The following is a 15357-nucleotide window of genomic DNA, read 5'->3' as shown; positions in this document are numbered from 1 at the left end:
TATGCACAACAGTGTCAGTTGTGGGGAGAACCACAATGCATTGGCAGAAAAAGCAGGTGTGAAGTTCCTATTTGATTTCAGGATTACTGTGTAATCAAAAACAGCACAAATTTGAAGGGAAGGTCACAATCGACTAATTTAGTTTAATTTTTTGTGATGGTAACAAGTAGGGTGATGATGTTGTGCAATGGAATAGTTTATATGGATTTTAGAGAGTCTTTAGATGAGACCCATTATAGTATTGCAAACGTGCTCCAGGACTCACCATGCCGCAAGCTAAGCTCTTCCAGAACAGCTACAACACCAGCATCTACTCGGCAATGTGGAAAATTACCCAGGTATGTCTCGTACACAAAAGGCAGAACAAATCTAATCCAGCCTACTTTCAATCATTAGTAAAGTGATAGAAGGTGTCAACAGTGCAATCAAGGTGAACTTGCTTCTGGCCTACGAGGCGGCACAGTGACTAGCACTGCTACCTCACAGTGTCAGGGACCTGGGTTCAATTCCTGGCTTTGAGCCATTGTCTGTGTGGAGTCTGCACGTTCTCCATGTCTGCATGGTTTCCTTCACAGTCCAAAATATGAGCTGGTTAGGTGCATTGGCTATGCTACATTCTCCCTCAGTGTACCTGAACAGGTGCTGAAGTGTGGCAAAAGGAGATTTTCACAGTAACTTCATTGTAGTGTTAATGTAAGCCTTCTTGTGACACTAATAAACTTTAAACTTATAACCTGCTCACAGATGCTCAGTTTGGGTTCTGACTTGGGTTACTGAGTGCATGACATCATTACAGCCTTGATTCAAACATGGACAAAAGGACTGATCCCTGAGGTGAGAGACAGTGACTGCCCTTGACATCGAAACAGCATTTGGCAGAGTGTGGCATCAAGGAGCCCTTGCTAAACTACAGTCAATGGGAATCAGGGGAAAACCTTCTGCTGCTTGTAATCACACCTAACACAAAGGAAAATGCTTGTGTTTAAAAGCAAAAGATAAAAGCAAAATACTGCAGCTGCTGTAATCTGAAACAAACAAAGTGCTGGAGAATCTCAGCAGGTCTGACAGCATCTGTGGAGAGAGAGAGGAGAGCCAAGTTTAGAGTCTGGAAGACACTGTCAGGGCTGGTGGTTGTTGGAAGTTAGTTATCTCAGCTCCTGGACTCACTGCAGGAGTTTCTCAGTAGAGTCCTAGGCCCAACCATCTTTAACTGCTTTATTAATCACCTTCCTTCCATCATAAGGTCAGAAGTGAGGATGTTTGCTGACTGCACAATGTTCAGCACTATTTACAACTCTTCAGATACCTTCCAAATGCAGAGAGACCTGGACAATATCCAGGTTTGGACTGACAAGTTGAAAGTTACATTCTCCAATGAGGGGATCTAACCATTGACATTCAATGGTACTGCCATCTCTGAATCCAACACTATCTACATATTTGGGGTTACAATTAAGCTTATTTATTAGTGTCACAGGTAGGCTTACATTAACATTGCAATGAAGTTACTGTGAAAATCCCCTAGTCAGCACACTCCAGCACCTGTTTAGGTACAGTGAGAGAAAATTTAGCATGGTCAATGCACCTAACCAGCACGTGTTTTGGACTGTGGGAAGAAACCAGAATACTCAAAGGAAACCCTCGTAGGCACAAGGAGAATGTGCAGTCTCATCACAGACAGTGACTCAAGCCAGGAATTGAACCCACGTGCTGTGAGGCATCAATGCTAACCCACTGTGCCACCTTAAATCAGAAACTGAACTGGATTAGCCACATAAACTCGGCTTGTACTCGTTAGAGTTTAGAAGAATGAGGGGAGATCTCATTGAGACGTATAAGATGATGAATGGGATGGATAGGATAGAGGTGGAGAGACTCTTCCCGCTCAAAAAAAGACAGTAGGACTAGGGGGCACAGCCTCAAGATAAAGGGGGGGGCGGTTTAGAATGGAGTTGAGGAGGAACTTCTTCAAAGGGTGGTGAATCTCTGGAATTGTCTGCCCGTTGAAGTGGTGGAGGCTGCCTCGCTAAATATTTTTAAGACGCGGGTTGATGGGTTTTTGATAAGAGAGGGGATTAAGGGTTATGGGGAGAGGGCGGGAAAGTGGAACTGAGCCACGACAGATCAGCCATGATCTTATTGAATGGCGGGGCAGGCTCGAAGGGCTAGATGGCCTACTCCTGCTCCTATTTCTTATGTTCTTATAAATACAAGCGCAGGTCAAAGTTCAGGAATTCTGTTGCAAGTAACTGGCCTCCTGACTCTGCTGCATAGAGTAACTGGCCAATTTAACCAGTGTAACTTGTCACTCCCTTTCAGTGTTATTCCTTGTTTTTACTGATCAATTTACTCTGCATGTTGAATTTAAGGCAGCTTTAGAGATACAATTTATTATAGCTGTTACCACCAACAGATCACCAAGTATGCTAATTGTATAATTTGTTGCATCGTCAAGTTTTCCTGCTGCATAAATTTGTTCAAGAATGTAAAATCTACCAAAGGTTAATACAAGGAGTTAAATTCTTTGTATTTCTACACTCAAGAAGCATGATCTTCATTGTATAACAAAGTAACAAACTCAGAAACCATAACTCAGATAAAGAACACCAACTGAACCAAAGACAATCTTTAAAGGATACTTCTTGGGACCTGGGACAAGAAATAGATTATAGAATTCTCTGCCCTATTGCAGTCTGACCAGTGAGGAAGGTAACTGATTGTCAGGGTTGGGATGGTAAGACATTGAATTAGACATTTTTTAAAGCGAGATTTCCTTATTTGTACAGTCTCTTAAGTTGTTGTCCAAAAAACAATTTCCTTCGAGAACATCTTATTGACTTTGCTTTGAAATGTGCTAGAAAAAAAAACACAGAAATGTAACCAGGCCTGGCTATTCCCTTGGGAATAGATTACATATCCACTTTCCTTCCTCCCTATGAACATTAACTGAAGCAGAGTTCTCAGCTGACCCACAAACATCAGTACCCAGGAATTATGGCCTCAAACTATTACCCCTGAAAATATGCCTAGTTTATTCATTTAACAGATTTTAAGTTGAGTTACTTCCTGCACTATTTGCATCGTTGCAAAGTCACACTCCAGACTCAGCTTTCTCTTAAGCCTAGAATTAGCAAAATTGAAGAACCGGCAGATAGAATGTATTTACATTAAAACCTCAAATCCCATTTTGGATATGCAATATCAACATTACAACTCTTGCATTATTGTCATCCCATTGGTTTCCCCAAACTAGTCTGGTATGGTGTCATCATAATGTTTCTGAGACACACTCATTTCTGGCCAGGGAGAACATTACAAGCTGATCCATCCACTGTGCACTTTGTTTATTTGCAGACACACTGCCATCATTGTGCTTTGCAATACAATAGCATTTATTAAAAACATTTGATAATCTACATCATGTACAAAAGTGTAGTATTGAGTAGGTAACTACAGAAGTAGTCAAAATGTAGAATACCAATTTTCTGACATTTCAATACTGAAGAAATTCTCATTATAGATGCAAGATCATTTAGCACGTTCCAAATAATTGCTTCATGTTATTTATCTGTACATCCCACTTTATTTTGTGCTGTCAATCTGGCATGTAATAGGAGGGAAACTTGTAAATCCCTCCACTAGCCATAAGAAATTTACTCCAGCTTGTGATCAGAAGTTTAATGCCAGTGCAACAATAGTAAGAATGCAAGTGTACACCGGCACAGCGATGCCAGTGTAGCACTGCCCTCACGTGACAGTATCTCAGATGTCATTTAACTCATCCTCTTGAATGAGCCATACTGGAAACTACAGGATCAAGTGTAGGACATGTCACTACATCCAATCAAATGTGTGACCCAGGTGACATTCCTTTTGCACTGTATAGAACCCAGTTGGCTTCACAGAATAGAGGGAATCAATAGTTCATTAAACTCATTCCATGTTGGTACATGAACCTCAAATGTTAAACTGCAGGTCATTTTCCTGGATCAGTCTCATCCAGTAATTTTATTAGACCCTAGTTAATGTTTGGGCAAGGATATTTCTGCCAAGAGTACAGTTTTTGTGGCCTTTTGCATCTCTATTGTTGGGCAGACCCTTGATCCCAAATTAGCAGTTGCTGAACTGAAATGATCTACCCCTGTTTCCATGTACATCAGGCATTGATTTTATTTTGCTGCCTGTCAAATGAGGGTAGTAGGCTTTATTTTCTTAAACCAGCATGCACTGGTGTCTTGTAGGTTTCATATAATGTATTGGGAGACCATACAAGTTGTCTTCCAAAAGATTAAGAACAACTGTAAACACTAAATTAATGTTATAGCAGATAATCTTCAGAATACTTTAGGATGGTTAAATTGAAATCATTCGAACACATACAAGGTATGATCAGCAATAATGTAAAGACACAAAATACATCTGCCTCAATTTCTGTTGGGATTAGACTTTGAAGTGGATATTTATGATGACCAAACTATTTAAACCATTCCAAAATATTCTGACTGTTTGAATCACTTCAGAAATATTACAGTGCCTCAATGGCCTGCATAGTTTAGCGATTCAATTTCATTTCTTCACTGATTTGGTGGCAGTAGTACTCTGTGACTTACTCAGTGAGCCTACTTAATATAGATTTGATTCCAGCAGCTCCTGGAAATCTGCCTAGTCTTCTCTTTTCCTAAGCAAGATTTTGTTAATAAGAAGCCTCTATTATTCTAGATTAAAATAGTGTTGATGATCAACCATTCCATTCACTTACGGGCTCACCTCTGAAGTTCATGTATCCTGACAACCTTTAGAATAAACACCGAATAATTAAGAGTCTTATGCTTGATTTATACAAGTAAAAAGATACAAATTGACAATAGGCAAAGTGCTGCCAAGAAGTGAATAGGTTGGTACTAATTCAATAATGAACTCACTATTGTACATTAGAGCTTGTGGTTAATCGGCAAGTCATATTAAAGTGACTGGCATTCTTTTTGCGTGGCAACTAAGACAGTCCACAAACCAGGTCTACTTCACCAATAGTTTTCCTTACACCACTGCAAGAAAAACACACTACTTCATTTAGCTTTAAAACAAAATGCCTCTCAGACCTCAGAGGAAGTCTCGAGTCAGCCAGAAGGAAGTGGACAAGAAGCACCCCGAACAATCTGTCCGAATTTCTGTGACTAGTGCCAAATTGATATTGTATGGTTGAGATCTGAATTTCATGTGAAACTGTAGGCTTGTACCTACATCCTACCACTATATGGAAAAAGAGCAACTATGTGCCCATCACCTCATAACACCTGAAATAAATATACTTTGTTTGACCCCACGTTGTTAGTGTAAGGCTGTATACTCAAAATGCAATAAAATTTGACTTTTGCAGTGCTTCACAACTCCAGAGTCCAATATGCATTTATGTGAACCAAAGCAAGTTATATTTATTAAAAATGTATTTAAGACTCATCATAAAAACGTTCATGAATTCAGTAATTAACAGTACTGTTAACGTACCAGTAATCAATCGTAGCTGTATAGAATGTCCATTCATCTTTTATTGAAGTTACAGGAGTTTGTAGAAATTTTAATATGAGCAATGAATATGGCCAAACATTGTTTTGGAGGGAAAAGATGGAGAGGGGAGATGAGGGGAGGGGCTATCAACCTAAGATCTGTATTTTTAAATAAGCGGAGTATCTATAAGGATGACAATATATTCCTGGTTACAACTGTCCTCTAATGGTCAAAACTGAAAAATTAACATTCGGTAAACATTCTAATGTATTTCCCTTATATCAGTGATTTATCAGTTTGTCATCAGTGTATACATGAACAATTTTTTTTTCAAACATACCATGTAGTGGTTATGTCACAATTGAAAAATAAAAGCACAAAAAAGTTTACACTCTTTTACAGGTAAATAAAAGATCATATTGATTTAAACGGTTTTACCTTTAAGGGCATAGCATAGTTCAATTTTATTACCTATTACATAATTAGCTTCTTACATACAAATATTGACAAAGTTTGGCTTGTGCTTCAAAGCCTCGAGTCTTTCAAGTCCGCGCAATGCAGATCATAATTTGACATCACCAGGGGAGTGGTCTCTGCTGCTGCTGGGTTTCTCTTCACCGTGCGATACAGATTCTGTTTCACCGGTCGCCGCCTCGTCATTTTTCTCCACTGTCTCATCACATTCTGGCTCAAGACCCTCGGGGCAGGGAAGCTTCATCAGCTCTTCACGTAGCTGTGCAGTGTGGCGCTGAAAGATAATCAGACAGCCTTTAGTAGTGAAAGGGAGCACGTGACAGATATTTAGTTGGTTATATTTTGTCTGAACCATTCTTATAAAGCCGAACTAAATAATGAATAAGATTTCTGAAACTGTATTGATAAAATCCAGATGGTTCAAGTGAAAAGTGCAATCCAAACCCCTTCCCATTTTGTTAGAAAGCATCAAAAGACTATTTAAGTTAGATCAGTATTAATCATAATCAGGGCCAGAGGAACAACGTGGAATAATTGTGGCAGAGAGAAGCTGCATTCTATCATGACTATGTATCAGCAATCTCCTGTTGTTAAATCAGTTTGTTAATTTAAAAAAATCTTTAATTCCTTAAAACAAAATCAATCAATTCCCTCATCCCTTCCACTCTCATGCTGGCAATCCCCCTCTTTCCCCAATCCTACTGGTTTCATGTTGGTATTTCTCCTCTTGCAAAAGTTTTGCGTTATTACATAAATATTTATTGTAACTGAAAATGTTTTTGTTGTAGAACACTTCAGATCGATATACCTGATCCAGTACCACCAGGTTATGTTGCATTGAGATTTTTTTTGTGATAGACTAATTGTGTCACATTTTGTTCTTCCAATAAATTATTCAAGCAATTTTCTGCTGGATGCAACTTCTAAATCGAATAGCTATGAGGCCATATGCCAATCTTCCTTTGACTGGATATACAGCCTTTAAAAGCCACTCTACAGCCAATACAAAATAAAATATGACAACAATGATCATCCATCAGCATGGTATCATGCAGTAACGTAGACACAAACTCTCGTATTCAAGATGGTCACTATTTGGGCACTAAATTGATTCAACTGTAACCCTTTTACTGTTACAACAGTGTATCTGATATTAAATAAATCTTAATTATAGCAAACAAACTGGTTGGGTTTTACCCAAATGATTCAGGTGATTATTCTGACTTCAGCATCATTGGGTTTCATGGTGCATTAGCATCGCCAGCATTTGTTGCCCACCCTAAACCGCCCTGGAGGTGGTGGTGATGAGCTGCTTTCTTGACTCTCTACAGTCCATCTGGCGTAGGTACATGCACAGTGCTCTTAGGGAGGGAGTTCCAGGCTTTTGACTTGGCCACAGTAAAGGATTGGTGATGTAGCTTCAAGTCAGGATGGTGTGGTGCTTGGGAGGGGAATCCGCAGGTGGTGATATTCCCATGTGTCTGCCTTCCTTGTCCTTCGAAGTGGTAGAAACTGAGGGGTCGAAAGGTGTCATTGAAGGAGGTTTGGCGAGTAAGACAGCGCTGTAAGTGCAACTACACCACATAAACTGCAGTTGTTTAAGTCAGCAACGAACTGTGATCTTCGAGAGTTATTAAGGGACATGTGTTATGGCCAAAGACTCCCACATTCCAAGAATGAAGTTAAAAATTTGCAATGAACTGGAAGGAAAGGTTTTGCCAAATCTGTACATAGAAATAACTTGTTTAATCATCCCTACCTTCAAAGCAGCTGCATGATGAGACATGGTCCTGCCAACCCGCTTGTCGCTGCTATATTGCTGAATATCGGCAATCCACTCTTCACACTGGGCCATAACTTCAGCCCGCTTCAAGTAAAAATGTTTGTGTATGACCTAGAAAAAGATTCAGAGGAAAGGTAAAACATCGTCAATTTAAGGGGAGCTTTACATAGCGAACTATAATATCACCAGAGGCGCCTCATCAAGAAGGACAAATAAGGCACATCATCAAGTAGATTCATTACAGACAGCAGAGACAGAGAATTTCCTATTGATTTAAACCACGGTGCATTTGCTGGAATAGTTACTTCCTATTTATGTGGTCATTTCCAGAAGGTGTTTGCGTTAGAAGATCCACTATTGCATTATATTATTGATGATACTCATTCAAGTGCATTTACAGCAGTCAGTTTTTCTCAATTTACAGCAATATTGGGTGGTTCAAGAAAAGCTGTGTCAAATGAGTACTGGCTTGCTCTTCTCTCAGCTATTTATCAGCTTTCCTCTTGCTCTTTTCTGTGACCTTACATTTTCTCATAATGAAAGCTATCAACAAGAAAATAAGCTGTACTGCACACCACCATGCTGGTAACAAGCGGGTTTGCCAAGGGAGGTGTGACTCACTTGTCAAAAACATCACAAACCATAAGAATACAGAGAGAAAATTACATTGAAGCTTGATTCACATCATCACAACCACACATTGTGCTGTCTAACATGCAGGGTCTGTTTTCCAGACTTGGTTCACATCTAATTCATTGTATTGCCCTCCGAAAGCACCTGCTTTTTCATTTTTCTTCTTGAACATTGCCTTGGATTCTTCTAAACCACCTTCCACGTCACCAAACCACCTTCCACGTCACCAAAAAAACCCTTACATTTGATTTTTGCCTATTTAAGGCAATGACATTGCTATGCATCAGTTTTCAGGACTCCAAGGAAGTGCAAATCCCCCTGTAGCAAGATATATGAATGGAGGCTACCACTGACAATTAGACGGAGAAGAACATCAAGGATTCTTGGGCCAGGCTTGTTTTCACAGAATCCTTCCAGAGATTTCTGCATGTTCTTATTAAATTGCACACTTTTGATTATAGTGCAATGTCATCTATCCAATGTCACTGTGCATATTGCTATTATTCAAATCTTCACACACTGTTGGCCTAACACAGAACCAGCAAAGCATACAAAGTAAACATCCAATTTTCTTCATATTCAGCACTGTTAAATCACTACCGCATTAATAAACTGGATTTTTTTATATCTTAATTAGTAATGTGAATTGTTATTGGGTAGCAGAAAACTTGCTCATGCTTGAATGTTTATCCAGTTCTAAAAAACAAATATTTTAAAAAATTTAAATTCTCCATCACAGCAACACGGTGGCAAAGTGGTTAGCACTGCTGCCTCACAGCGCCAGGGACCTGGGTTCGATTCCTGGCTTGGGTCAATGTCTGCGTAGAGTCTGTACATTCTCCCCGTGTCTGCTTCAGTTTCCTCCGACAATCCGAAAGATGTGCTGGTTAGGTGCATTGGCCATGCTAAATTCTCCCTCAATGTACCCATACAGGCACTGGAGTGTGGCGACTAGGGGATTTTCACAGTAACTTCATTGCAGTGTTAATGTAAGCCTACTTGTGACACTAATAAATAAACTTAAAACTTCAAAATAATAAAGCCAATGTATTTACACTAACTACCTTTATCAATTCACAGATGCTCAATGTAACCACAAAACTTATGTTCCATAAAGTGTCACTGAATAATCAAAATAATCCCCATATTTAGCTGGTTACTACTGTAATGAAGGACAATTTTATAAATAGTTTGATATTAATTTTGGTGAGACTGAAATGCTACCATGTTTAAGAGACTCAGGCAATCCACTGAAATTAATGAGTAAGCCGTTATGAATGTTGATCACGACTCACAGCGCTAACCTATATACTTGCCCCAAACCCCGTCTCCACATAATCTAGTCTTCATCATAATGCAGAGGAAGGGAAGGTGAGAGAGACACACCCAAATACTCCCCGATCACAGAAAGGGCAATTAAAATGCAAGTCAGCAACAAACGCTCTTCAATCTATTCCAGCGACTAGCTTGAAGGTCAGACCAAGAGCTGCCCGAGAGATTTTAAAAAATAGTAGGTGGATTTAATGGAATTTGAAACATTCAGCTAAGCTCAAATTGAGTAATGTCACCTGTTTTCATCCTGAATAACAACCCAAATAAAATCACTTTACATTTGCCCATACGTTCTTTTGTATACCAAGCCTCTCACTAACACAGACCTCACTGAAGTGCTTCATTCTAGTTATTTTTACTGTACATTTGTACACATTGAATTGCATTCTACATCTGCAATATTTAAACCAGTATAGTAACATTGAAGTGACCCGCAGCAAACTCTCTTTGGAGTTAATCAGAAGTATAGTTTATTCACATGTTCAAATCTAAGGAATAGTCGCAACTTCACACACACAAAGCAAGATAGGAAACAGGAGTTTTTACAACTATGAATAACTTTTAGAAAAATAACAATGGATATGGAATAGTCAGAGTTCAGTGAGGAGGTATAGTTCAGGTGGGTTCAGCTAGCTGAAGCGGGATTTGCAGAATTCCTTTAAAGTTGATGGGTATACTGAGATGAGGTTGGTAGGCAGAGGCTTGGTCTGCTCAGCTAGTGATGGCAGGAATCTTGCAGAGAAACAGGCTTCAAGGGGACTTAGGCTGACCAACAGCCTACATCAAATCTATGTTCTGTTTTGATGCTTGCAGGCTGGGATTCGAACAGCAAACTTAGTTACGCGCCTAAAAATCTAATATTAAAACTTTTAGGTAACACGATATTGCCTATTGCTGAGTCAGCTGCAGGCTAACAAGCAGTTTCTATGCTACTGGTTAAAATCCATTTTTCACTTTACACGTAGGTGGTGGCTTTATGCGCCTCGACAGGAATTACAAATTTTGATGGCTCTCACTTTATTATAGGAGCAGGCTGTGGAGACAGATCTCAACTGGCCCCTGGTTTCACAGACCGTAGTGTGTCCTCACAACGAGTGGTGAGAGATTCCACAAGGTCTTATAACTGCCTTTGGAATCATGTAACCTACATCAGCCATCCTTTGGTTCAGCAAAGTCCATTTTTTAAGCAAGCAAATGGTAAGGTTTGATTTAAACAGTTTATGATATCTTTCTTGTGTTAGGGATCACCCTGCTTTAGTCAATTATGGGCTCTCCCTTTGTTTACCTCTGTATTCGAGCCTTATCACTTATTTCACTTTTAACTGATCCCAGAAGTATCCCTACTACAATAAACTAAACACAGACATTAGCCTCTCCTGATCTGCATGGTTCAGCAGTTTATGAACTTGAATATTTTTTCATATTTTTGGGTATCTGTACATTAGCTCCACTAAAACCTTCAAGGATTACACAGCTTGTGGAAAATCAGGTTTGCTTTATGTACAAATCTTCCAGTTCAGTGAATTACAGGCTGAAGCAATGGGCTGAAGCAAATCACCTCTATGGGGAGGCTGTTGGCCTCTCCTGGAAACAACTCCAATAGCTCAGTGATCAGGTATTCAACTGATTGGGTGATTCAAGTGTGAAACCCATCACTCTGCAATGATGCTCCAGCCTGCTACCCTATGACATTCAATACAGACATCTGTAACTTCAAGGCATGGAATCTATTTGAGTAGCTATTCGGCTATCAGACAGAGGTTGCTGAAAGCGGTCTGAGTTAAAGCATAAACAAAGAGTTGTCTGTACCTAGTTCCTGCACAAAAGTTAACTTCCCCCGTCATGTGAAAGTAAACCCAAGGCATTAGGGAAAAGTTAAATTATCACACAAACTAGAGCTAATTTAGTTTAGTTTATTAATTTTTCAAAGGTCTGATTAACTGTAACTTCTTCAAGTATGAAGATAAACAGAGTAGCTGAAAACCAAAGAGAATGCAATGTTGTTCAACTTCAGATGCTAGCACAATAGCTCAAAAGAAAAATCCTGGAATATATTGAAGGATTGAAAATTAACTTAGCAAAAGGAACAGCTGTCCAAAGACCTATTTCAACTGATCAGAATGGATTGTTTTCTGACATATCAGATTTAGGGAAGGGAAAAAAGAGTTAAGTTTCTACAAATTAAGTTTTGGATAATTTTTTTCTTGATAAAAATTCCTCTTGGCTTGGAATCAAATGACAAAGCAAATTAAATCCACAAGACCATTTTTTAGGCTGCAAAAAAGACATTCATATTCTCATTAGCTGATGTTCCTGCACGTCCATGCCCAACTTGGAGTTCATTCAATTGAATATTTACCATTAAACTACAGCCATAAATGACATCCCCTCAAATTTAGCAAAGCTTAATGAGCAAATTCTCTTCATTTATCAATTAGGGAATTAATTTCACGCATCAAAAACCTTTCATTCACAAATCCACAGGGCTAATTGTTCCTCAGGAGACTACAAACTAAAGTTCAGACATTAACTTTTTTTTAAACACAGTGAATGAGAAGCTTACTGATGGCCTAGAGAAGTAGTTAGCAGATTTCTTTTGCTGACTCTCCCATTTGGAGACTGATGTACTCTCTTCTTTCAAAGCTTCAGTATAGACCAGAGTAGCAGCTCCCTAAACTCTTTTGTGCTGAATTCCCCTCAAAAGATCTCTCTTCAAAGTTCTCTGCTGGTAATGATTGCAACATCTCTGTCCTGCTGTGCTTGTACATGGTGAAAAGCTATGTCTTTTGAGTTATTCTGCTGGAATCTTCAGTATAACATTCAAAAACGACATTACCACAAAAGGCTCATACTTGAATACTCATTCTCCAATCACACCTCTCCAGAGCACAAGCAACAAAGCCTTTTTCTAATGCACTGGAAAGCACTGTTAGTTAATCAGACGAGGATAGACAATCCTGTGACCATTCTCAAAGCCACTGAGGGTAGTTCCCTCTCTCCACAAGTGGGAAAGTGTTACAGTGTCATAGCTGTAACCTAAACCTGGCCAGCTCATGTTGCAGACACGGTAAAAGCATAAACAGGACTTGGCCATTCAAAGGTAAATGTTCCCTATGATTGAAAATAGCGACAAACAATGCTCAGTGGTTTAGATTGGGGGAAGGTGCTTTGTTTCAACAGGTGATTGATCAATGGTCCTCCAATTAAGGCAGGTCCATAAGTGTTTCTAGATGATGGGATAAGTTGTTGTACTTGACAGAAGGAAGTGACTTCTCCCCATTCATCATGCTTTTGGTGTTGGGCTCCTGTATGTAGCATCCTCCTTAGTTACTTTGCTGGAATAGCAGTGAGGGGGCAGGGGAGGCACAAATATCACTATAACTACTGGCTCTCAAAAAACCCAGTCTGCAGGAAACTGACCCAGGTATTAACAGCATTTGAGGCACTGAGAAAAAGGTCCAACATTTGATCGCTATCAAGAAAACTTGGAGGGACCATTACGTAAACTGAACTTGGTATGGTACATATTACAATCGAATGCTCATGTTGACATTTATTGTTCTGGGATGAAAGGCTTATCTTATGAAGAAAGGTTGAATAGGTTGGGCCTAAACCCACTGGAGATTAGAAGAATGAGAGACGACCTTATTGAAACGTAAGGTCCTGCGGAGATTTGATAGGGTAGATATCTGGAGGATGTTTCCTCTTGAGAGGGAGAGAGAGAGAGAAAATAGGATTAGGGGACATAGCTTAAGAATAAGAGGTCTCACTTTTAAGATAGAGACGGGGATATTTTTTCCCTCTGAAGGGTCTGTGAAATTCTCTGCCCCAGAAAGCAATGGAGGCTGGGTCACTGAATTTATTCAAGGGTGGGTTAGACAGATTTTTCATAGACAAGGAAGTTGTGGCTTATAGAATTGAGGCCACATTCAGATCAGCCATGATCTTATTTATTGGCAGAGCATATTCGTGGGTTGAATAGCCTACTCTTCCACATCCTGTGTTTATGGTCACAATTGGACCAATCACCACTGCACTATGTCCATACAACAGGAGACTGGCAAGCCATAAAAAGTCAGTTTAAAAGTCTTTAGGAGATGAGGGAACATTAAGAAAATTTACTAGATGCATATAGATCAGATTAAAGTATGTGTGTGTGTGTGTGTGTGTGTGTGTGGGGCCTGTGGGAGTGGAAAACAGCAGATAAGTTGGGAAAAGGGGCACTAAAACACTGACTATGATTAATTAACATTATTTGACTAAAGCTGTGAATTATTTATTTTTGCAAACATTTGAGACTCTGATCATAGTTTCGTAGATTTACATTTTACCATCAGTAAGCTAATCAAGTTAGAAAAAAGAAAATACTATTCAAAAATATGGGAAAATTAAAATTGTAAACGGCAATTGAGAATGCTTTATACACATATGGCCTTTTTTGCCATTTTCTCCCTAGAGCTTTGTCAGATGAATTGTAACTTAGTGAACACTGTTCAGCATACACCCACAGATTCATCACTTGGGTACAATACCATGCCTGACATTATCTCAATGGTACTATTCTCTTACAATTTTGCACTTTATGATGCAGGAATTAAAGTAACCTAGCAACCATCTTGAGCCACATATCTGTGGTACAACAAACAGCTTCACTTCACTTTTAACGTAAACATGAACTCATCATAGAATCCCTACAGTGCAGAAGGAAGCCATTTGGCCTTCACACCGACAGAAATCCTATCCAGGCCCGATCCCTATAACCCCATGTATTTACCCTGCCGGTCCCCTCTAAACACCAAGGGGCAATTTAGCACGGCCAATCCACCTGATCTGCACACATCTTTGGAGAGTGGGAAGAAATGGGAGCATCCGGAGGAAATCCACGTAGACACAGGGAGGCCATGCAAACTCCATTTAGGCAGTCACCCAAGGCTGCAATTGAACCTGGGTCTCTGGCGCTGTGAGGCAGCAGTGCTAAATATTGCCACCGTGCCACCCATAATTCAAAAGTAATTTATTTCAATCTTCAAATGTTTTGATTTGCTATAAATTTGTTAGTCAATTTTCCAAAAAAGGGAAAGGTTTTTAAAAAATAAATATATGGAACGTAGTCAACGTATTAACTGTCCTCAACCAGGCACAGATTTAGAATACATTGAACATGCCAGCATAAATCTTCACATATTATTGAAGTCTTATTGCACAAAAGTCCAGTCTTCAACATAATTGATTGCACAGTTGACACACAAACTATACAAATTAACTATATTTACATGCCTGTGTTGTAATTAGCTTGGTTCAAACTAGTTTTTACATATGTAACATTTTATCTTTAATGGATAACTGCTAGTGAGTGAATGTCAATGCTTTTAATATCAAAATGCTAGATTTTGTGACAATTTACTTAGTTCAGTTTCAATGCGCCAACGTATTCAGCACTCTCCAATTACCAAACTTGAGTTAATTACACCACTTGACATATCCTTATGAACAGAAAGTTAAGCAGATCCAATTTAATATGATTAATGTTTAAACCATCTATCCTGAAAAGCACATGGAAATTGTAGGTGGTCTTTTGGGATGTGTAATTGTCCATAATATAGGTGAAGAGGGAAACGTGTTGCCAAAAC

The 15357-nt window shown here is 39.2% G+C and overlaps 1 protein-coding gene across 6 annotated transcripts in view; it reads right to left on the bottom strand.

Moving 5' to 3' along the window:
- Positions 1–5528: 5528 nt before the first annotated feature.
- birc6 (baculoviral IAP repeat containing 6) overlaps positions 5529–15357 on the bottom strand; it is a 232795-nt gene continuing 222966 nt past the window's right edge. For all 6 annotated transcript variants that reach the window (XM_080200712.1, XM_080200715.1, XM_080200714.1 and 3 more), the window contains 2 exons: positions 7739–7873; positions 5529–6253 (listed from right to left, as the gene is read on the bottom strand). In XM_080200712.1, the coding sequence (XP_080056838.1) occupies positions 6068–6253; positions 7739–7873 (321 nt within the window). In that variant the 3' untranslated portion in view covers positions 5529–6067. The remainder of the gene's footprint in view (positions 6254–7738; positions 7874–15357) is intronic.

The sequence above is a fragment of the Carcharhinus amblyrhynchos genome, chromosome 12 (assembly GCF_965287045.1).
Source record: "Carcharhinus amblyrhynchos chromosome 12, sCarAmb.v2.hapA, whole genome shotgun sequence".
Classification (NCBI taxonomy): Eukaryota; Metazoa; Chordata; class Chondrichthyes; order Carcharhiniformes; family Carcharhinidae; genus Carcharhinus; species Carcharhinus amblyrhynchos.
The sequence above is the reverse complement of the archived record's forward strand: the minus strand, read 5'-3'. Positions and strand labels throughout refer to the sequence as shown.